The 23274-nt window shown below is 38.0% G+C and overlaps 1 protein-coding gene across 4 annotated transcripts in view; it reads right to left on the bottom strand.

Moving 5' to 3' along the window:
- LOC117414030 (histone-lysine N-methyltransferase SETD5-like) overlaps positions 1 to 23274 on the bottom strand; it is a 50559-nt gene that overhangs the window by 21442 nt on the left and 5843 nt on the right. For 2 of the 4 annotated variants that reach the window (XM_058999449.1, XM_058999446.1), the window contains exons 2-6: positions 4228 to 4487; positions 2154 to 2259; positions 1655 to 1863; positions 1407 to 1465; positions 783 to 985 (exon numbers count right to left, since the gene is read on the bottom strand). In XM_058999449.1, coding sequence (XP_058855432.1) covers positions 783 to 985; positions 1407 to 1465; positions 1655 to 1863; positions 2154 to 2259; positions 4228 to 4298 — 648 coding nt within the window. In that variant the 5' untranslated portion in view covers positions 4299 to 4487. Of the gene's footprint in view, positions 1 to 782; positions 986 to 1406; positions 1466 to 1654; positions 1864 to 2153; positions 2260 to 4227; positions 4488 to 21495; positions 21665 to 23274 lie in introns of all 4 variants that reach the window. The other 2 variants (XM_034023635.3, XM_058999448.1) reach the window with 2 other exon arrangements.

Below are 23274 nucleotides of genomic sequence, written 5' to 3'. Positions count from 1 at the left end.
TATTACACAATGCCCCTATAGAAGGTACAGGTGCACCCCCATAGCTGAAGATGTGTGCAAATACAAGACATTTCAGGAATGCTTGAAAAATAACAAGTTGACTGCACTGTGTTTACTTTTCTTTCTACACAGCTGAAGGGCTTTTGTCTAAAATGTAAAAAATAGTGTCATTCCCCAACTTCTTAATCATTCAGCAAACACATTATAGTTATAATACAGATCTAGATGCATAAAGGAATACAAATCAAAACTATTTATACATTTGATTATTACATTACATTTCTTGATACAAGATTTTGTTAATTACAAGAAAGTGTATTTTGCTTTTTATTTTACTAAAAAGTGGCCAAAGCTTACTAAATGCTTGTCCTTAACCTGTTACCTTGAATTATGATATAAGCAGCGCAGGGTGCCAATACTTTTGCCTGCGACTGTACATTTATAAATTTCCATTAGTATACCACAACACTAAGTTATGATAGTACAAAAATACATTGTCTTGTAAGCAGATTCATACATTTTCATTTTTTTCTTTCCATGACTGACAATCCTTTTTACAAACCACACCCTCCATACATGTGTGTTTTTCCATGTTTATAAAATGCAAATAGGATATTTGAGAAAAGTTAACAGAAGAAACCATGTTATTGGATCATTCTAAAATACATACAATCATGAACTAAAACTGACAGAGAACTGATGGACATATTTCCCATACTGTGCTTTGGTGTTATCCACTGGCTCATATAATCCTGTATAATGAAAATGATGAATTGACTGACCGGAGGTGCCGATACCTTGATTTTCTTTGCTTTTGGGGCGCTGCGGGTTTTCTCCGTGCTTTTCTTCCTCTTTTTGGTTTTGGATCTCTTGACGCGGTTGACGGTGAGAGTGATGCTGGTAGGAGTGTGCTGCGTGGCAGTGTAGGACACCGCTGGCGGGGTCACCTCCTCATCCCCACTCTCTGTGGCGCTACTCTCACCGCCTGGCAAAACAAATGGCACTCAGACTTCAACCTTCAGACCAAACTCTGGTGTAACTTCATGGTTATTTTTTGAGGTCATTTATTGGTAGTTAAGTCCCCAACTGCCCCAAATCTTGTGATTTTCTAACAGTACCGGTTAGACTTGCCTCCAGCAAGTAACTGCCACCATTCTTTTTATTAAACAGTTAACAGAGTTTAAGAATGGGATACAACAGTAATAAAACTTGGAGCTTTGATAGGGGTCCAGTCAATCAATGCAAGCATAACATTTTATTTAGTGCTTTGAATTGTATAACAAGCATAATACATCATAGAATTATCACAATTCCAGACAGACCTTTAAAAATACTATTGTTTGCACATTCCCTTTGAATTCAAGGGTGATGGTAACAAGCTGTAAATCCCCAGAGCTTTATCTTACCAGACACATTTTCTTGTTTTCTTCGCTGGACTCCGATCCCTTTCCGTCTGTCTAAACCCCTAAAATGAGCAAAAGAAAGGGCTGAGCATGGTTGCATTTTTTTTTTTGTGGGCGCATAACGTAAAGCGAATTGTATCTCCGATTAAACTGTTTGTAAACATGAAGTAATCTGGATATGTGAAAAAGATCTTTAGCATTGATATGGCCAGCGGTGGCAGTCTAGCTGAGAGAGAGACAGCGGCACCTACCTGCAGTTTTCACATTTAATGACAAAGCCGTCCTGTGTCAGGCTGCAGTGACACCACCTGCAACCGTTCTCGTCAGAGGAGCTGTCACTGTCAGCCGAATTGTCCACGTACTGCGAGCGCACCCCGTTAAGCTCCATACGCGGGATGATGGTCTGTGTGGATGGGGACGCTGGCGGAGTGGGGGGAGGGGGGGCGCCATAGTTGTGATCCTGGAGACACAGAATAATGCATGAGTACACTTGAGATACACCTTATTAACTTCAACAGATTGCCACGGAGAGGGGGCAGGTGCTTTACAGAAGCAAAAACTCATGACTATTAAGCCTGCAATACTCACAGAGCCTCAAATACAAAGCAGAAAGGGAAGTCGGCGAATAATTCTTTATGTCATTCCAAATTACTAGCTCCTCTGGCCGAGGGTTGATAACGAAGAGGAATTAATTGTATCCTTGCCTAAGCTTTGGTTTGTAATCTCATAAGGATGAAGGGTTTTACTCACTGCGTAGGGTAATCCTCGGTACCCATGATTCTGAGCGGTCCCACAGCTGGGATTGGAATAGTTATTCTTCTCATTGACGGCGGGGCTTGCTTCCACCGACTCGGGGCTGCGAAACAAACCAGATACATTTTGCTACATCCCTTTTCCGTAACAGTATGATATCAATTTAAAATCCTTAAATAGAAAATACAATGTGGTGTATTAAGAATGTACCTAGTCTTTAGGGTAAAAATAAATAAATATAATACCCTCAACAGGTCTATTTAGTTCATATAATTCTTTAAGTACTAAAACATTCCACAAGATGGCAGTGGCAGACAATTTTTAAACCAAATCAGTTTTACAACTGAAAACAACAAAACGAAACTGCTTCAGAAACAGTAAGGCAAATGAACCAAAAGTAATAAAATTGACCTATCAGTCAATATTGACACAATATTGAACATTGAAAAAATGCAGGAAATGGATATTTTTCTTTTATACTCTTGAAGTTCGGTCGGTTGCTAAAGCCGTTTGTTGTAGATACTGTAGAAGCCCAACACAGAGCACTTGCAAGTTATTTCAAAACCGATTTAGAAAACCCAAGTTGGGACTGAGGGTCAGCAGGAAATGGGTTTTATAATCCGATGCAGGAAATGACCAAAACGAATGTCCATAAGCAAGGGTTACTAGATGTGTGTCAAACTGTAGAAAACAAAGCCAGATTTTGAAAGCTCAAGCAAGTGTTTATAGATCAGAAATGTGAATTTGAGAATCACCCTCTTTATATCTATACAGATGATTGTTAACACTCTTAATTGCAGCCTGCAGGTAGAATCTTTGGAATCAACAATTTCATACTGCAAGGTGACAAGATCTATTTATACAACTTGGTTTAATGGTTCTTAGCTTCAAGGTGTTTTACTGTACACTATAGTGCAGTGATTACTGAATATTTACAAACTGAAAACAGACAGAAAAAACACATTAGGGTTCATGCTAATCCAAGAACTCCACTTTAAGGCTCAAGGCTCTCAGGGACACGGGTACCCCCGTTCTTTAAGTACGCATGGTTTGTCGGGACTCTCAGGTTTGCGATCGTCTGCGTCCCCGGGACCCGCATCTCTCCGTCTGACACTGGCATTTTGGATATTTCACGATTAAAGCAGAAAAAATAGCGGTCATATTCAAAAATCAGAATTCAAGTTATTTTACAACAAACGTTCCTAAATATTGAAATGCTTTAAGGTTCTGGAGCATTTGGTCTCCTTTAATAGTGAGAGCAGTGGGGGATGCTTGGTTGAGTAGAATGGTTGGTTGTCCTTTGATCTTTATGCAATTTTGCTTTTGTGGATTCTATTTGACGTTTTGGTCTTTTAGACAGAAAAAAAAAAACAACAAAAAAAAAAAACACATTTGTGAACCATAACATTAAGACTGTACTTTATTAGGACACCCAACATTTCCTATTATAGTTGAGAGTCCTGGACCCTCAATGGGAAAGTTTTGAAGAGCCCTTATTACTTGAACAGTAGTTCCCAAATGTTTACTCAAACACCTTCTTAAACTACGGATAAACCACTCTTACTATTGTCAAATAAGTTATATAGAATATGTATCACTTAAAGATACAGGATAGGTCATTCTAAAAGACCAACATCCACCTCATTTAACAATGTTGTGCAATATTGTCACGCATGAAACAGAAGTTGGGTTAAAACCAGTATGATTCTGGGCACAAGGAACTAACAGAACTTGTTATTCAGTTAAACTACTAATTACACCAGGACTTGCTTGTATTTTTCTTGGTATCATGCCTTCAGATGTTTGCCTGTTGCAAATCTACCATAAATTCTACCTTTATTGTATTAAAAGGTAATTTCAGGGCAACTGCTACAGTGCTACAAAGAGATGCACATGTAGGAACAAGGGATGGTCGCCACATATAATAATCTTAAACTCCAGTCCAGTAGACTGTTGCAAAATATTTCTAACTTCAAAAGTGTAACAATGTGAGGGTCGCCATGTTAGATGATGGCAAACATCACAAAAAAGGGAAATGAAAATAATTACTCTTTCAATGCACAATACTCACTCTGATCCAGCAGCCATGTCTGAGTATGATGTATCTGGTGTGGTGACTCCCAAAGGGATTACTATGCTCATGACGTCCAGCACCGTGGTGAGAGGGAGGGAAGGGGAAGAGGGGGGGGGGGGGGGGGGTAGGGGAGGGGAGGGGGGGGAAGGGGGGGGGGGGAGGGGAGAGGGATCAAGGGGTCCAAATCACAGCAACTGACCACTCCTGGGGTGGGGAGCCGCAGTGCTGCGACCAGCACTTCACGGACATGAGGAAACCTGCAAAAACACACATGAAAAGGACTATCAATTACAGTAGAACCTCCAAGTTACAAAACACCTTGAGAATGAAGGTTGTTTAAGTGTGAAATGTCTGTAATTCAATGAGTTTTCAATGGTTTTAATAAACGTGTACACCTGCTAGCTACAGCCTTAATCTGGAGAATACAAGGATACAGCACAGTAATGCAATACTCATTTGTTATGGTCTTTTGTTATAAAGTCTTTAAAAACTATAAAATGGAAAAAGGATACATTTAAACTTACTATTAAGATTATAACTGTAGCAAAAACACAGATTTAAATGTCCTGGAAAACCTGGGTGAAATGCAGAGCTTGTTTTTATTTTATTTTAAACAAAATGCATTTGTGCAGCTTGCTCGGTGTTTCAGAGTCCTTTGGCTTAAGGGAGGAAAAAAAAAAAACATTGCTTTGTTTAAAACTGAAATGTTCTTAGTAAAACTGCCTGTACTTGCTTTGAAATCTGCCTTGCCTCGGCCTGGATACATTTCTTGGTAAAGTAATTTTGCCTTCTCCATGACCAATATCAGCAGCAGCAGCAGCTTTGCGTACGATACATCTGTTTTTACTGCTCTGCTGCCTTTCGTCTCCACTGTAAAAATGTTCTTTTTTAATATTGCTGACAATTTCCCGATGCCATATTCCCATTGCTGATGACGATATAGCCATCAGAGTTTTCTTTCAATTGAAAGTGCAACATGTTTGCATTTCCCAGTTCTTACCATTTCAGTAGGATAACCTTACACTTTTTTAAACTAGATTCTGGTTGGATTGCCGCATGGTTGAGTGATTGTGTACTTCCGGCTCAAAGTGGGGTGTTCGGTTGACCGGTCAGCTCATAAGTTTGGTGTTCGTAAATCTGAGGTTTTACTGTACCTTGAAATGGTAAAACAGTACAGGTTATGCATGTACTAGGATGCAAAGTTTAAACATGTACACACTTCAGTTTAGTTTACTATTACAAAACGTTTAGACTGTCAAAGAGCTGTAAGTCGCTAAATTCAAATTAGTATGTTATTTAGGGATGGAAATACGGATGGACTCCTACTGAATAGCAGTTTCATCCTTTCCAGGTTTTACTACAAGCTTGACTAGCCACAGCGTACAGGTAACAAGCTCAGGTGGGTCTTATTAAACTCACAGTAAAACCAGTTCAACGTAGCAGGGGTGTGCAATTTGTATCACCCGACGCCCGGGACAACAAGTTTTGCCGTTATACTTTGCCCGTCGGACAAGTAGTTTTTATTCATTTATTTGTCCTATGTTTGTTCTGTTGCTAGAAAGATGCTCTATTTGTAGATAGCCACGCAAGTTTCTAAAAACTGAATTGCGGAAGAACAGCACCTAAGCACAAACATTTTAGAAAGTTTACGTCTCACCCCTATCACTTCTGATTGGCCAACTGATCTTCCATTGGTCACAAAGAAACCCAGAAATGGCTGCCTGAGAGCCTCTGGCAAAGCAGAGACTAATCTTTGAAACTTAAGGTATTATTTATGGTTTTTGTAAATTAGCATATAAGTGATACTGCTTTAATACATGAACCTGACATTTCTAATATTTAATAAAATAGACTGTAAATCTCATGTGTTTATGTATCTATTCATTTATGTATCATTTTCAGTGACAGTAGTGCAGGGAAAGAATGTTGCCCTCCCAAAAAAATAAGCCATCAGGGTATGAAAACAGGATCACCCTGCTACAGCAGTGTTACAGTTAGCCATCATGGGAGAAGATGTTAGATGAGGAAAAATAGCTGTAAAACATTGTACACTGTACCATTGTATATAATGGAAATAAACGAAAGAAAATATTTTGTCTTTGCAGAATTTGATGAAGCCTACTGTAAATATTGCATGCATTTTGGTACAAAAACAGTAAAAAAATGCAGAGAAACCTGACAGGTTATCCACAAGTCCTTTAAAAGTCTGGGGTTCAGCAGTTACAAAACTGAAAGAATGTCAAGAAAAATCAGAATTCCACAAAGCAGCAGTAATAGGTGGCAATGATTTTGTATCTGCGATGCAACAAACTAAAGCCCCTTTCACACTGGCATGCTCTGCCCGGGTCAGGACCCAGTGTCATGCGGTTCGGGTACGCAATTGCACACTGCTTTTGATAAAGCAGGGTTGACCAGGTTAACAGACAAAAGTGCACAATGTGCGTATCAATGCCCCGGAAGCAGCTTGTTACGGACACTTCCATCCAAGCTTCTCTGGATTGAATCTTGATTAGAGCAAAACGTATCTACATCCCTGCTGCAATCTGGCTCATGGTGAGTCTCAAAAATCAACAAAAATATGGCTGAACAGAATAAACAGAAATGTTCCTTGCGGAAGAGAAACCTTCAACCCGGGTCAAAGCGTGATGACCCACATGCTGAGCTGGGACCCGGCTCAACCCGGGTACAACCAAGGTAAATGGTTTCACACTACGTGGGATTGTGGCATTCTGAAAGGGGCTTAAAACACCTGTACATCAGGAGTTGAATTCCACTTATAGAGAAAAAGAGTGGGAAAAAAACAGGCAGAAGTTATTTTTATATTTGAATAACTCCTAAGTATTACAGTTGTACTCTTAGAATGTTACTTAAATTTACTAGCAAATGTGTTCCAAACTGCACTTGTGTCACTCCCTTGAGAACAGCATGCCGGACGTTATATGTGCATCTGCAAAGTTTAACACGTCTTTTTAACGTGCTTCAATGAAAGAATAAGAAACCTGTATTGTAAAAGTGTATGCAGTTTTGTTTTTTACTGGCAGATGGCAGCAGTCCCTAAGAAATGTGCTTGACAGACTGGGTCATCAGTATATACACAGCTGAGAGTGAAAAATGGATGCCTGTGTATCTACAGAGAATAAAACAAGATTTCTTTATTTGTTGGTGTCACAGGTTGTAAGGAAGCCTTGTCAGGTTTGGTACTGGTCAAAACAACCTATTTATTTATTGTAGCTACACTTCACAGATAATTAATATAACAGCGCTATACATCTGTGCCTGAAACTGGGGACGATACTGTATATCGTGTGATTGAAAATTTACGATGCAAGTTTTCTGATGTGTATGTGCTAGATAAAGACGTTAGCATTGATGAGGGTTTGGAGTGCGTCTGCTTTGAAATCTATCACACAAAAAATAAATATAGCAAATTCTTTTGAAAACTGTCCAAATTGCTTATATGAGGGCAAAGAATGAAATCTGCAAAAAAAAAAAAGGAAGCATTTACAACATGGAAATTGCCAAAATAAACAAGCAGCTGGGTGGTTAAAGTATGGTATACATTTCAGGTAAGGTCACAGGGAATTGTGTATCTTGAAGAATTTAGTGAACCAGTCAAGCTACAAGGCTAGATCCACCCCTGTTAATCACGAATTGATTGATTGTGTCCCCTATTAAATAAAACCAAAATCCTACAAGTTATATTCTACTTTTTTGTGTGTGTTTAGTGCGGTCGGGAGGGGACGAGTAGATTTTTCTAGCATTTTGTCCATTGTACAAGATTTTTTTTTCAAAAATTGCAAAAAACTGTATAAAACCATCATGAGAATTTGGACTTTTTTCATAATAAATGGGTTGCAAATCCAATGCAAATACAAGAAAATCAGGGGTGACCAACAGTGAGAGGTGGCATGCGTGTATAGTATGCCATTAACTGGGACCACAACCTTGCTTCAAAACCATGACATAGAACCTAAAAAATTGTGAATTACATTTAGGAGAACATGGAAAGTGCAATTCAGTGCATCGAAACTGAAGAACCAATCTTTCCTGCATTTTTTGGGACGACAGCAAAAGATTAATTTGCTGGAAATTAATTTGCAAAAGGATCTTTTCTGATTCCACTTGTCTTGTAGTACTCTGTAAATAATTAAAAATTGAAAGAATTCATAAATAAAAAAGGAGGAGATAAAATATGGATTACTCATCCCAGACTGTAGCCACGTCTGGGGTTTCTGCAGTCCGAGCCCTCCCCAGATGCCAACAAGCATGCTCAAATCTCTCGCTTGCTCCTAAATCAATACCCAACTAGATTAGCAGCCCTGCTGTCAGACAATGCCAATAACAGCCCAGCTGCCCTTTCGCCTCATCTATTCCAGTGGCCGGTGAGATTCATCACACAGTCCTCATACCTCGTCCATCACTTGCAGGGGAAAGAGTCTGCAAAGCAGACTGATCGAATCTTCCTCGCCCACGAGCAAAAGCAGGCTGGCTTTTATTACCACGGCTCTGCTCAATTATCCAGTAAATGTAATTACACCAGCCCCTGGCTTCTGTAAACATCAGAAATATATAAATACTGCAGCTTGTGCCGGGCTCCCAACCTGCAGTCCTGTAAATCGGCTGAGAAGCAGAAGCTGCAGTAAAAATGAGCTCCTGTGTCAGGGGTAGCACAAATTAAAACACCTTTCCCCCCTCACAGTTCTCACCTACATTGCATCGGCGAATATAGGAATTGCTGAAAGCATGAAAGCACCATACAAACTAGCCATACATTTGACAGTAGGTTTTTAAATAAGATTTTAAATGCATCATACTCACTGGCAAAGTTGCATTCAAATCATTACATTTCCTGTATGTTTTTACTGTTAATTGAAACACTTTAACTTGTTAAATGAAAAGGGGAACTACTCATTTTATTTGAACCTCTGAATTGATTTTGCCTTTTATTAACCTCTATTTGGCAAACATACTTGTCTGCTTGTTTCTGAACATACAGTATCCGTTTAGTCAGCATCACTGCAGCTTATTGTGGAACAAAAGTTTTTTCAATACGGTATCAAGAAAAATATCGCTGATCTTGACTTTTCCATTCTGAAATTGTGATATTCCTAAAAAATAGATTTGGGTGCCAATTTGACAATGCTTAATACTAAAAAATAATTCCTGGTATAGTTATCTGGTGCATCATCTAGACAAGACATAGCACTAACTGTTTTTTTCTTCAACAAACCTGCACTACAGTATTATTTACTGGTTTAACAGACACCAGTAAGATACCCTGTTCTTGTTTAAATGTGCAGATCTGATTTCTCCAAGATCACACAGCAGAGAAAAACAGAAATGAGGACTGAAGAGTATTACAACATTCCCTTACAGTCTCTGCAGTGCAGGTACAAGAGGCCATCTTGTGGGTGTGTGAGGACAACTAGGCACAATCTAGAGAGATGGGCTTTATTCTGCAGTATTAACATTCAATAAACAAATTATTCCTTTTCATCTTTAAATGTACTTGTTTCCTGCTCTCAGAAGAAAATTTCCCTGCACAAAGGGCACCTTGTATTAGACCAGCTGTCTCCTTGAGCCAAAGATATCCATCCCCCTTCCATTCTGATTCAAGGAACCTCCAAAAAAATAAAATGCATACACAAGACTTGCCTGTGACCAGGGTAAGATGCACTTGCACACAGAGAGAGAGAGTATTGTCATCAACTACAGTTGGTATTGACTGACGGTGCTAGCTTTCTGTAAAATGCACAAAACAGAATGAGTCATAGGTTCAAATTACTGGTTAGCTCAGGAAGAGGAAACCAAAGAGCAGCTGAGACAGTTTTAAAAAAAGACCAAATACCTTTGACAATAGAAACACAAATGATTGACCAGGAAAGTCCTTTTTCGTGATTAAAACAAAAACTACAACACTGCTTAGTGTCTTCGCAATATAGAAAGACTATAAAAGCATCAAGATTTTTTTGTAGCCTGAAGGTATAAAAATATTCCCCAATCCTTAATGATCATGAAAAGAAAACCCTGTTTTTAAGCCAGCTGGGCAAGAAACCGCAGTACTACATCCCACCACATGTGGCATCTACACCCCATTCAAAAGGCCAGTAGCACAAACCAGGAGCAATGCTGGATTGCATTTGGGCTTATCCAATACTGTTGATTTTATACATGTTTTACCCCCTGTATGTGTGTGCACTGGTTCTACATGGTACAGGTAACACCAACAGCTGTTACTTTCAAAATGGGCTTGTTCCTTTAAATACTGGCACAACTTTAATTTAGTTAATGACAAAAGAACATAGGCATTGTTTTAATCATAAATGTGTTAAACTTGCCGCAACTATGTGTTAATGTGGCTAATGAATCATCACTTTGTAAACACACCAGGAAATCAACCACAGACTAGGTTTGAAAGCTAAACGAGTTAATGGCTGAAGAAAATGTCGCCATCAAGTTACAGTGCAGGTTTTTAGAAGTAATTTAACACTATGTGCCTACTGTCTACCTGTAACCAAGAGTCTCTGCATTGCAGGGATGTGAAGAAGGTGAGGACAACTGTATGAACACCTAAATGTAAGAACTTCAAAACAAGAAATGTGTGTGATGGCCTAAATATATTAGGCCTTCCTTTATGAATTAGCAATCTTTTCACAACAGATTGACTTGCTGTTTAGAGCTTTTAGGGATGATGTGCTGCATTTAATCAAAACAGTCTCCAGACAAAATAGGGGACAGATGGTGCTGATACACACTATGTTACTGGCTGCAATGTTGTTGCATGAAGATTCACTTTATAATGAAAAATTAACATCCCAAAAAACAGGTCCTCAAATAAATAGATTACCCAATGGCTAGAGATTTAAAGAATTCAAAACCATTCCAGAAAAGAGGATTCTTCAAAAGGTGGATTAACCAATGCACTGAAGCCAAGACATCCCGAATCCCAATAGCCAACAATGCAAGTTAAGGGGTCTAAAAGTCTTAATCTTACAGAATACAGCAAAGGGACAAAGAAGCAGATTCTGTTCCCAAAATACTGAGAGAAAGCTCTTTGAACTTGGACCATGAGAGGGTCCTGTGCTGGCAAGGTTTAATGCAACACGCTGACAAATAGGCTACACAAGTTGAGAGAGTTTGCTATCTGAACTTGTATAGCCTAATTATGTGTGTTGACCACACATACCTGATTGACAATAACTAGCCCTTATTCCTTTTCTTGTCAAAGTTTATTTTAAGAGAAACTATAAGAAACACACACCTACATTATATTACGATTCTGGCTGGGGACAGGTAAGTAAGCTGGGCTGAGTTGAGTGGGGGACGGAGGGGGGTGATGCTGGGACGCCAGAATCACCGTCGAGCCCTCTTGAGGTGTCGTGGGCTAGTCGATGAAACACTGAGGATGGAAGGTGCCCACTTGAAAACCCCAGAGATGTACCCTACTTAGCTCAATCCAGACGGTTGTCATGCTGATGCGCTGGGGAGGCCGCACTTTGGTTGATCCCCGGAGCCAGCATCGCAGCCGTTGTGTGTGCTGATGCGCCAGGGAGGCAAAATAAGCTGATCCCTGGAGCCAGCATTACACTTCAGCCATTAACACCAGACAGAAGGATATCTACATCATCATATGGAAGGAAACGTAAATGGATGGAGACGCATATGGATCACATTAGTTTACTGTAAAGCTACGTCTTAGTTGGTGCTTATCTTGGCGAGAGCCGAGTTCAAATCAGCATGAAGTTTTAACATCTACTCTCGTGTAATGGAAATCATGGCAACTCAGATGAAGGCATTACCTGAAAGATTGGTCTATCTCAGAATGTAAAATTGATTATAAAGTTCCATTAGCATGTGTTCAAAGTAAACAAAGTACTCCTCCAACTCGAAGGAAAAAATGCTTTAAAATCTTTAAGAAATCAGTCGTGTTTGAGACATGCACTTTTTAGCAGTCTCTTGACTGATAAAACTGCATGGTGAGGCAGGGGTGGGGAAAAATCTCCAATGATGCTTGTATTTAGTCACCAAGTTAAATCACCCATAAAATCAACTCTATATATGTGTGTGCCGGAAAGTAGCATCCATTGTGGCACTCCAATGAAGAAATTACAAAATGCAAACATTACACCAGTGCCAAAATATTGATCAATTTTAAAACCGATCTACTCTTAGCAGGTCTCTGAAATATATAAAAACTGGTTTATGAGATTTGTATTAAATGTCAAGCTGAAATCTAAAGCAAATTATAGCAGGGTTCTTGCCAGGCCTTTCCAGCCGGACGGGCCACCCAGCTGAAGAACCCCGAGCCGGCCGTCTTGCAGATATTACTGTGCCTTTAACGATAAGGATTGGTTGTGCTGCTAGCAGACAAGATCACTCGCGCATGGTGGGTGAAAAAATCTTGGAACCACATGACAGCTGTGTTACTGTGTTACGTCTTGTCACTACATTTAACCAATCAGAGAGTTGAAGGGTGGGAGAGGCTGAAATATTAATGACTGCTAAAAAAAATTATATATATATACTGTGTGTATATATATATATATATATATATATATATATATATATATATATATATATATATATATATTTAAAAAGTAATAATAAATGAGGAAATTACCAAACCAAAATGGATGATAAAGAAAAAGAAATGTAGAAAATGAAAAGGGGCAACCCGATATAGTCAAAGAAGAGCAACTTGTAGAAAGCGAATTAGAACAACCACAAGAAGGGCCACTGCGTAAAAAAAGAATCGTAGTGGGTATGAGGTCTCCTGGCTATAATGCTTTGTCAACCAGCTCTACAGATTTCCTGGGGAGAACCAATGGTTCCAATGTAAGTGAGACAAGGATTTTGGGAAACCTCTGACTTTTGACCTCAAGGTCATGGAATACCAGGTCAGTGCTGTTTGATAGTGTCTTGGTTCCCATTGCTTGGAAATAGGTCAAAACAGCCATCAAAAATAGACCTGTGATCTGTTTACGCCTCTCTCAAACAAGGGGTAGAACTTGGACAATGTTTTACCATGAAAATGTTACACAAGAGCGTTCATTTCTAGTAAATGCAGACAGGGACAGGAGGTGCTATTACTAAGCAAGAAAAGAAAAAGCCTGCTAATGTGGGTGGATGTGCAATGCCTGTGAATCCCTGGAGTGTGTGCTGTAGAGCTGTACTGCGGGAAACTGCAGGCTCTTCTGCAGCTCCTGGATGATCAATATTTATGAAGGAGATCCTTTGCATAAGGGAGGGCAGCGAATGGCTAATTTCACAGGAGCTACTGTACTAATATAATTTTGCCATTAACTCAATAAATCCACAGGAGAAACACAGCAACAAATCGATATGACCTTTTCAGAGCACATATGAGGATTCTACCTGAAAAGATATTGTGCTCGAGCTTCAGTCAGCCATATAACTGCATGAGACGACAAGCACAGATGAAATGTTGGAAGATCTGTCAAACGCTAGTGCAAAGTGTTTTGTAAACACTTCTGTTTGTCCAAACAGCAATTTCACAACCATAATGAATTCCCAAAAATAAATGTATTTTAAAACTCTTGAGAAAAAAAGCATTGCAGCATTAGATACAAAAATCACCCCCCGCTACAACTACAGTACTGTATATGGCTTGTTAAAAGTTCTGTAAAATCAGCTTTAAAAATATAATTTTTAAAAAAGGACACAAATACACGCACACATTGTTTCACACATCATCCTTATTATGATGAACAACCCCTACAATGCTAGAGTACGTCTACCTTTTCCAAAATTGCCTTATTATTTTACTAACTGTAAACAACTTGCCAAAGCCACCGACATTAAAATGTGGTCTACACAGTAAAAATTAATGAGAACAGAGGAATATAAAAGGACACCAGACGAAAGGGAATCAACATAGTAGTGAAATAGCGCTACTCTTCTGGGACATTAAAGAGATTAGACAAAAGCAAGTATTTTGGGTTACATCAATTGTTCATTGTTATAGATATGGTGCACCCAATCTGTGTGTCACGTGTACAGTGTGGTTATCACTAACCAAACGTATGGTTAAATCCAATGGACTCCTGCTGAATTATTTTAAGAAGCTACAGTACTAGTGTATATTGACTGGATTCTTTCAGGATAATTTAGAACAAATGCACTGGATACAAATCATTGTTTACAAAATAGCATTAAAGCTATGCAAGCATACCGTACAGTAGTCTCTATATAATATAGGCAGTGTGCAAAACCAAAGACTCAACAGGGCATAATGAGAGCAAACCCCTCCCCCTCATTCAAGTTTTCTGTGAATGCAATACATGAATGATGTCATCCCGGAAACCAAAACAGTTAACACTATCACTGACCTACCCACGGCACATTCCCAGGAGACAGCATGCTGAACTGAAACAATAACTCCACCTCTCCCCATTGAAATAGAGTAACTTATAAAAGGATCAAATTGCTTTTCTAAAAACAACTCAGTAGATACCAGTCAAGTGCACACAGACTAATTTAATTCAGGAAATACTGTGTACATACAAATCTGTACCATGAAGAGAGTATACAGAAATCATTTCTCTTCCTGAGCCAGTTGAATTTCTTAGCTAATTTAAATCCCAACGCACACTGCTTTTTGTCTGTTTGCAAAGGATAAAATCCCATACTCCCACCCACACACCAAAAAAATAACCAAGGGAATATCCAAGCAGAAAGTAATCCATGGAGCTGTATACAGTGCCTAGGTGTCATTTAAAGAAAAACTCAATAGTGCTGAATTGAGCCATGTCAGGCCCCAGAGTATAAACACCCTAGAAGGCAGGATGACAAAGCTAGGCTGATATCACTTACAATTTCATTTACAATGGCTGAAGGCCACTGAATGACTGTCAGACACTGCCAGAACTCGAAGTGGCCCCGTTGTAAAGAAATGATCTGTTAACTTGGTGTCCCAGATCACAGCTGCTATTTACAATGTCAATATAAACCCTCTCCTAGTATTTGTTCCGGGTCCTTTAACTAGTGGAAAAACAAAGGACACGTAAAAGGAAGGCTGGGCAAAAATGACATATTCCCTCATTTGTTATTTGTTCTGACTACAGCAATGATTAACCACACCTCCTGAAATCACAAGACACTGAACACAAAGACAGGAAAGTATGCAGTAGCTGAAAATGTGCCAGCAAGTACAAGGCAAATCCAGGATCTCTGAATACCTTGCACTCAGTAAATGGGCATGCAATCTCAAAAAGCCTTTCTGCTCCAGTCAGATATCTTCAGTCTATCAATCCATACCAGCAGTTCTGATTAATATCAGTGTTTGGCTTCAACAACAAAAGAAATACCAGAAATAAAGAAATAACATTTAAGCGGCTTCTTCTGACTGAATACAAAGCAACCAGAAACATCCAATGATTAACTAGCCACCCAATAAGCAAATTCATTCAGCCAGTTTGAGAAACTATCTTTGTCCTCTGCTGCACATTTGTGCCTCATCTGGTCCCCTAAAATTCTACAGCACCTGCCTCAACTGGGCTACCTATTATTAATATTATTATATTTACCTGCACATTAACCTACCAAATTTTCAGAGTAATTTGACAGTAAATTCAGACCATCGTTGTTAAGCAAATCAGGTTTGTTTAAGGTAAGGCACATGGAACATGAATACTACAATGAAGCCTCATTATAAAGTCAGAAGTCTGCATCCTTCCAATGGAGTAGTGCCAGGTTTTATAGGGTAAACACAAGCTAGCTGTGTTTGTAAAGAAACGTTCAATAATGAGAAGCAGATCTGGGGAATCAGCAGCCATTTTACAAACAAGAGTCAGGGAAGCTGGCTAAGGCTTAGATTGTCAATGGAATTCAATACCTTAGAAGCTATCCAAAAAAAAAAAAACACACACACACACACTGAATAAATATAGTACAGAGTGAAAAGGCAAACCGTATGTATTGTTGAAATCCAGTACAGTCACATTTTTTGTGCAACCTTACAATGTTCTCGGTTGCCACCCTGCGTAGCTTCAGAATGGCACTAAACAAAATTGATTTGTGTTTACGCAGACTTCTTTTCTTTAATCTGGCATGTCTATTTAGTACTTCACTATGATGTAAAGTGCTACCTGCTTGCTGGTTTGGGCTGGAACAAAGTAAATCATTTAAAACTCATTGTATTCATGGGTTTTTCTGTACACAGGTTTGCCTTAATGCAGAGTACTCAATGCAAATGTTAAAATTGTAAAAATTTTCATTAAGCGATTATGCTTGCAGAGAGCAAAATTAATTTGCCTATATCGTTGTTCTTGTTACAATGAAAATGAATGTACAACATTTAGGAAAAAACAAGGATAGTTACTTAGAGGCATTTTCCCATAAACAGTTTCCTTATTTGGATATTAACAAAAAGCATAAAAAAGCTCTGCTTTCACTGGGCTGTGTTAAACATTAACAAAACCATTGTAACAAAGCCTAAAAAACACACCTGACAGTCTGTGTGAAGAAGAAAGGACTGCAATGGCACAGGAAAATAGCCTACATTTTAAAGCAGAACAATTCTATAAAATCAGGTCCCTGGATACATGTCCTAGTTTTTCATCTTGTTACCTGATAACGTTTTGTGGTCACTTACACTCCATTTTTGAGGATTGGGTGAATGGTAAAAAAGGAGAGGAAACCCCGCAACTCGCATATCAAAAAATACAAAAAAAAAAAACTACGCATTTTGGCTTAACATTGCCTTCAATCAAGGTATAAAGCAGACAAAAGACTGGCAAATTTGTATTCATTTCCATAACGAGCAAATTAGCAATCAATTATTAAATGAAGATACACAATTAAAGATAAATAGTCATTCAATGTTAAAACATACCAGTCTCAATTTAACTTTACATTTCTTGTCGCTTGGATAACTTTTGTATTTCACATTGCCCAAGGATCAGCTGTTTTAGCAGCAATGCAAGGACTGCTTAATGCACAATAAACATACAGTTATTTTAAACTTTAGTCTATATGGGGGGTGGGGGACTAGACCTGATCCAAGTTAGATCAATAGTGACAAAATAATGAGGGTTCTTAGGAGGAAAATGACCGATTTAGAATCTGCCAGGAATTCCCAGTCCTGTGTCCAAATTTAGCTTTGTGGTTGTTGGCTGAATGAACAACACGCTTTCTTCCAACACATTAATCCAAGAACTAGCCACCTGCCAGTTCATGGCTGTTAAAACAACGTACGTACAGTATCCCTTGTGAATACATGATATTGCAGCCCACTGTATATGTATCTAGATACAGAAAACACACTTATTGTAGCTGCAAAGCAGGATTACAGCATCTCCACCAAAGTTTGTTAAACATGCTCCACATAACACCAGCACACACACAGTATATAGCAATCTTAGGAGTCTGTTGTAATTTGACACATCTAAATTCAAGCACATTCTTAAATAATGGGTGAAGGCATGGTGGCTAAACTGAATTTATGAAACGCTACCCCTCTCTCACTGTAGGTTTTGTTTTTGTTTGTTTGATTTCAATTGTATTTAAAACTCAACCCCAATGCAATACTGAGTGAATGGAGCCCCAGAGAGGCTGCTGAATGACCAACAGAAGAAGTTAGGGAGACATTTTAAAGAAAGTACTTCTCTGCGCATAGTATGATACTGCGCTGGATTCCCTGAAAAAAAACACACTGTTGAGGGCATGTCTTTTGTTGCAGGTTCCTCCTACAGTACCTGGAACCATAATTCACTAAAATGCACTCACAGAATCGATGGACTTCTTAAATGAAGCATCGGGCATCCATATGCCTTATTACTGCACTCTTATTCAACCATGCCTATGCTGAGCAGCACACAAACCTAGGACCTTTACAGCAGGATCAACACCACCCAAAGTTTACCCAAGAAAACTATAACTGTCCATAATAACCCATGCAGATTATAACTTTTAAATTATAAACTAAAAAGCTAAATAACTGTCAAAAAATCTGCGTCATCATAATTTAAAAAATAAAGTAGATCACAGTATGTCTGCAAAAAACATGTGTGACACTTATGGGTAGGGCCATGGAAAATTCACAGTACTTTTTCAAGAAATTCACGAATGACAATAAAAAAAAATGTTTAAAGCAATCTTTTAAAATGTAACAAACAAGGGTCATTTAAATGTGTTGGCTGAGAAGTAACAAGCAGACAAAACTGATTAAAACAAAAACAAGTTTGAATGACAAATTCGGCAACATTGTCGAGTTTTGTAAACGTTTAATACAGTAATTAAACTGACTGTGTTGTACAGCGTTATGCTGACTTTGAAAAACTAAATGTTAAAAACAGGGCTAAGTGCAAGTGACAAAACCGAAACTTTGTGTTTTTCTTTACACACACTAAATTATATGACATTTTAAAACCACATAACATTGTGCTACTTCAGCAAATCAACCTATACAAAATAATCTGAAGAACAAGAACAGGAAAAACAAGAAGAATAAATCGTATGCGACTTTTTATTCATCTAGCATGTTGTGCACACACACAATAATTATCTGGCCCGTGAGCAGAAAACTAGTTATTTGTTGAAGGCCAGCATCGTGCATCTTGTTGCAGTTTCAACACTCATGGTTTGTCTTTGTGGTGTAAAAACCTGTCCATATGCAGAAACTGCTCGTTCTGCATCCACAGCGTGCAATTTTTGCCATGTTTGAGTTTTTCACGGTAGGCAATCAAATACACGATTTCCGTGAAATTCGTGAAATCGTGAATTTTCCGTGGCCCTACTTATGGTCCCCTCCATTAGGCCTATAGCACTGCATTTTCCAGGTCCTTTTTATCTTCATACATTCCCGAATCACTTTTCTTTGACTTTATTTCACTCACCAACATACTTACCTGACCTTTTTTTTTTCTTTAGCTAAGTTTGCACTTTCCTCTCCTGCCTATGTGATGAATTCACATATATACAGTACAAGGTTAAGGTGTAATATGTGCAATAACCTCTATTATCAAGATATTTTCACATTCTACCACCAGCTGGGAGAGATCCGACAAAACCCTGGGATACAAGAATGTGAACTAAAACTCATTTCAATACTGGAGACATTAAGAAGAATTCTATGCCAAATATCTGACATTGAGGCAGTTGCGAATACCGAGATGTTATCAACACAGGTGTTTCCTACAAAACGCTACCTGCAAACTTAGTTTTTTTACAAATTCTAATCTATAAGTAGACATTATTTGGTTCACAGGTTGATGGGGGAGGGGTCTCAAACAGTCTTGTAAACAAAATGTAAAAATCCTGAAAGAATGCAGCAAACAGAAACCAAGGAATTTTATTTTACTGCATTTATTTAATTTAAATGCATTTGTGGGACACATAGCATAAATGTCTGAAACTGCAACTCACAGTAATCTGTAGACTACACTACTGAAACACAGTCTAATGTGACTTTTTTGTTAGTAGGATATATTACAGAACTGATGTGCACAGTTGTCATTTAAATGCTCTAAACTGAGAGTCAGAGTCAATCCTACCAAGTCAAAATAAAGAGATCAGCCATATAAAAATGAGACCTACAAAATGGAGTAATTACCGTGACTATGCAGGACTGAAGTTTATGGGAAGTGTTGCTACAACAATTCTGATTGTTGGAAAGCCATTCTACTTTCAGGTACAGATCTAGACCTGCTAAATATGCAACACACACAAATACAAAACAAAATTAAACTTGGAGATTGAGATGAACTACAGCAAGAATTGGAAACGTTTGAACTCAGTAGAAATTAATTATATTTTATTATTTACATTTTTCATTTAATAAATTAAATGTTTAATTACAACTATAGCCACTCGGGCATTATCAAGCCAAGTTTGGATAACTGTATAACACATTGGTATGGTATGACTGATGCAGTAAAATTGTTTTGAGCTTGTTTGTCAATTATTTATAAAAAAACAATAAATAAATAAATTCATTTTGATTTTGCTCAAAACCAGCTGAAAGAGTTGATGAAAAACTGAACAGATCATAACCAACTTGCATCTCTAATACTACAAATGTATGCTAGGCATTCTAGTGCTTCCCCCAAGGTGCAGAGCTAACTGGGAAAGGGATGAAAGAATGTGTGGACAAATCAAATGGGTGTTTCAAATCAAACACAGCAAAAAGCTAAAAAAAACTCACTTCCCTGCAGTTAGCAGTATTATTATTATTATTATTATTATTATTATTATTATTATTATTATTAATATACATTTTCACCCCCTACCGGCATGCATACAGTATCCTGTCTCCCATTTAGATCCCACTCTACAAGTGTCATCCATCTTAAGTTATGTTGCTGTGTCTGTGCAGGCAACTGGAATATATTCTAGGTAAACTATTACAGCATTTTTAACTGGATTTATTTTTTGTTGTATTTTTACATTTATAAACAAATGAAAGCTGGTCTTGCCTAAGGACATTTGAACAGGAAATTCACTCTGCAGACAGGACCCACATAGTGGTTTCTAAACTATGACTCACTGCTCAGGTGTTTAGAGGGCAATATTGTTAGTCATTTCACAGATAAGGCTCATTCAGCCATTTCCTCCTCTATCACAGAGTACACGCACTTGTAGAACACCCATAATCATGTGGTTTAAAACAGCTTCTGTCTAAAGAACACAAGAGCATGAAATTCTATGAAAGGTTAAGTATTTCTTTTTTTTATTTCACAGACCAGGCTCTTTCCAGGAATTTTAGCCAGCTCTTATGTTTATTTATTTATTTTATTTTTTAACAGAATTAAGATGGCCATATCCATTTTGTATTCTAAAACATAACTCTGAGAAACTAACATTTAGACACAAACTCTAAACTGAATGGGAAAAGATGACTGTCAGTTGTTTCAATTTACAGGCCAAACATCTGTGTTTTCATTAGTTTTTCTATGCACTAAAATCTACGGGAGAGAAATGCACAGAATTACACATTGCTTTGTTTGTAGATCTTCTCAATTCTATGCTTCAAAAAATCAGTTATTCATGAGTTCACAGATATAAACAAAATGTGCTGTACTGTAACAATTACTGCATCACCCCAGTCTACCCTACTTCTTTTACACTGCAAAACACTTTACATTAATTAAAGGAAATTTAAAACTGTACCATTTTGGAATATTTGAACTGAGACTGTTCCACTTTAAAGAACCAATGATTAGACTACACTGTCCTATCTAAAAGTAGTACACATTTTAGTCAGGAGTATCTGTAACACATATAGATGTACTTAAATATTACAATTACCATGTCACCTCTAGAAGATGGCTGAATGGATCCCAAGACAAGGAGCCATAAAGGTAAATGTCATCTTGCCATCAAGTGGGCTATGCTTCTCATTTAGGATGATTCATTGTAACTCGGTGGGCTCCTAGCCACCATTGTCTCTTAAATCAGCAAACCATTGTTGGGTAACCTGGCAAAGAAGCACACAAAAGTTTTTATAAATATTACGGGTGGGCACCAATATCAATATTTTAATACGATAGATAATTTACATATCGTGAGATATGCGCATGCGTCAGAGGTGCATTGCATTTTGTCTGTGTGATTACTTCCACTAAAATGTGAACTTTCGGTATTATAAATGAGATGCATTTTGAAAACATCAAAATAATGCAAAATTCGGCATGACGCCGTACTTCATACTTTTAGAGGTGTCGTGAGTCAGCATTTACACGCAACAGCTGAAGATTCAATTACTGCTGGATTGGCTACAAAGTCTGTGAGCAGGCAGTGAAGTATAGGAATATTTCAGTTTTGAAGTGGCTGATGACGGAATAGTAAACTTTGTTTTTCTCCATGGATATTGTGAAGCAAAGCACCACCAAGTTAAAGTAAGTTATTGCTTTTCATATGCAATTATCTTATCTACATACGTTTCATATTTTAATTGTGTTTTTGTATTTCTGGGTTTTGGAAGACTTCAATATCGATATATACAATTTTCATATCGTTGCCCACCCCAAATAAATAAATAAATAAACAAACTAGGTTTTTCCTGTTATTGAAAGTAGACGCGCTAGACTCAGCTCTCTAGGCTACAGTCTAGGGAATCATTATTGTAGAGGTGCCCTATATAAAATCATTGGGAACAAAACAAAACCCCTATGCTTTATAATAGTATTCTTTGTATGCCACAGAGTTTACCCCGCCCGCCCAATTGCAAAAGCTGTTAGAAAATATTTTACAAGCCATCTCATTACGCAACTCATAAAACCTGGTATTTCCTAAGGTGTGTTAAGGTTACAACTTTGTCTTTAATATTCACAAAATCTAATTTATATTCATTTTCTGTACTAAACATATTTTATAACAAACTGTATTATCAGCACCCAAATACACCAACTTCATTTAGAAAGATACTTTTAGCAATGAATGGGTTGTTTTTCCACACATTAGCAGTGCATTTCACTTCCCCTCCCCCTCTCTGTCTCTGAGCTGTGCAGGAATCCTGACTCTTTCTCATGGAAATGTGCCAGCTCCCTGCTCCACACACCACATTGTATCCCTCACAAAACTCTTTCAGGTTCAGAGGTTCTGCACGCTGCCTAAAAAACTTGCTGATTTCTCTCCTTTTCTCTGTATGGTAATCAGCAGCTGTTACAGTTCCATTACTCCATGCACTTCCCCACCTCCTAAAATCTCAATACTTTCTTCATCACTTCTAAACCTGTTTTTCTGGCTCCTAACCATAGCCATATTACCTGCAAACCTTCCCTGATCTGAAAACTCTTTAAAGATCTACCAAGAGGCCTACTTGGGGATTACAACATTCATATCAGGTTTTAAATACACCCAGACAAAGCACAACACCAAGGCTTGTTTAAATCTATTTTCTTGTTTTAAAAATGTTTTGCAAGAGGTAATCCCTAAATAAGCAACGTAGTTCTAATCAAGAAAGCGGGATATTCTATATATTGTATTTCAACATGATGAACACAGACAACATCTTTTTCTATTTGTTTTTGTAAGGGGCCGACATACACTAGTATAATGCAAAAGCAGACTAAATATGCCCAAAAA

Source organism: Acipenser ruthenus, chromosome 25 (assembly GCF_902713425.1).
Source record: "Acipenser ruthenus chromosome 25, fAciRut3.2 maternal haplotype, whole genome shotgun sequence".
In the NCBI taxonomy this organism is placed as follows: Eukaryota; Metazoa; Chordata; class Actinopteri; order Acipenseriformes; family Acipenseridae; genus Acipenser; species Acipenser ruthenus.
The sequence above is the reverse complement of the archived record's forward strand: the minus strand, read 5'-3'. Positions and strand labels throughout refer to the sequence as shown.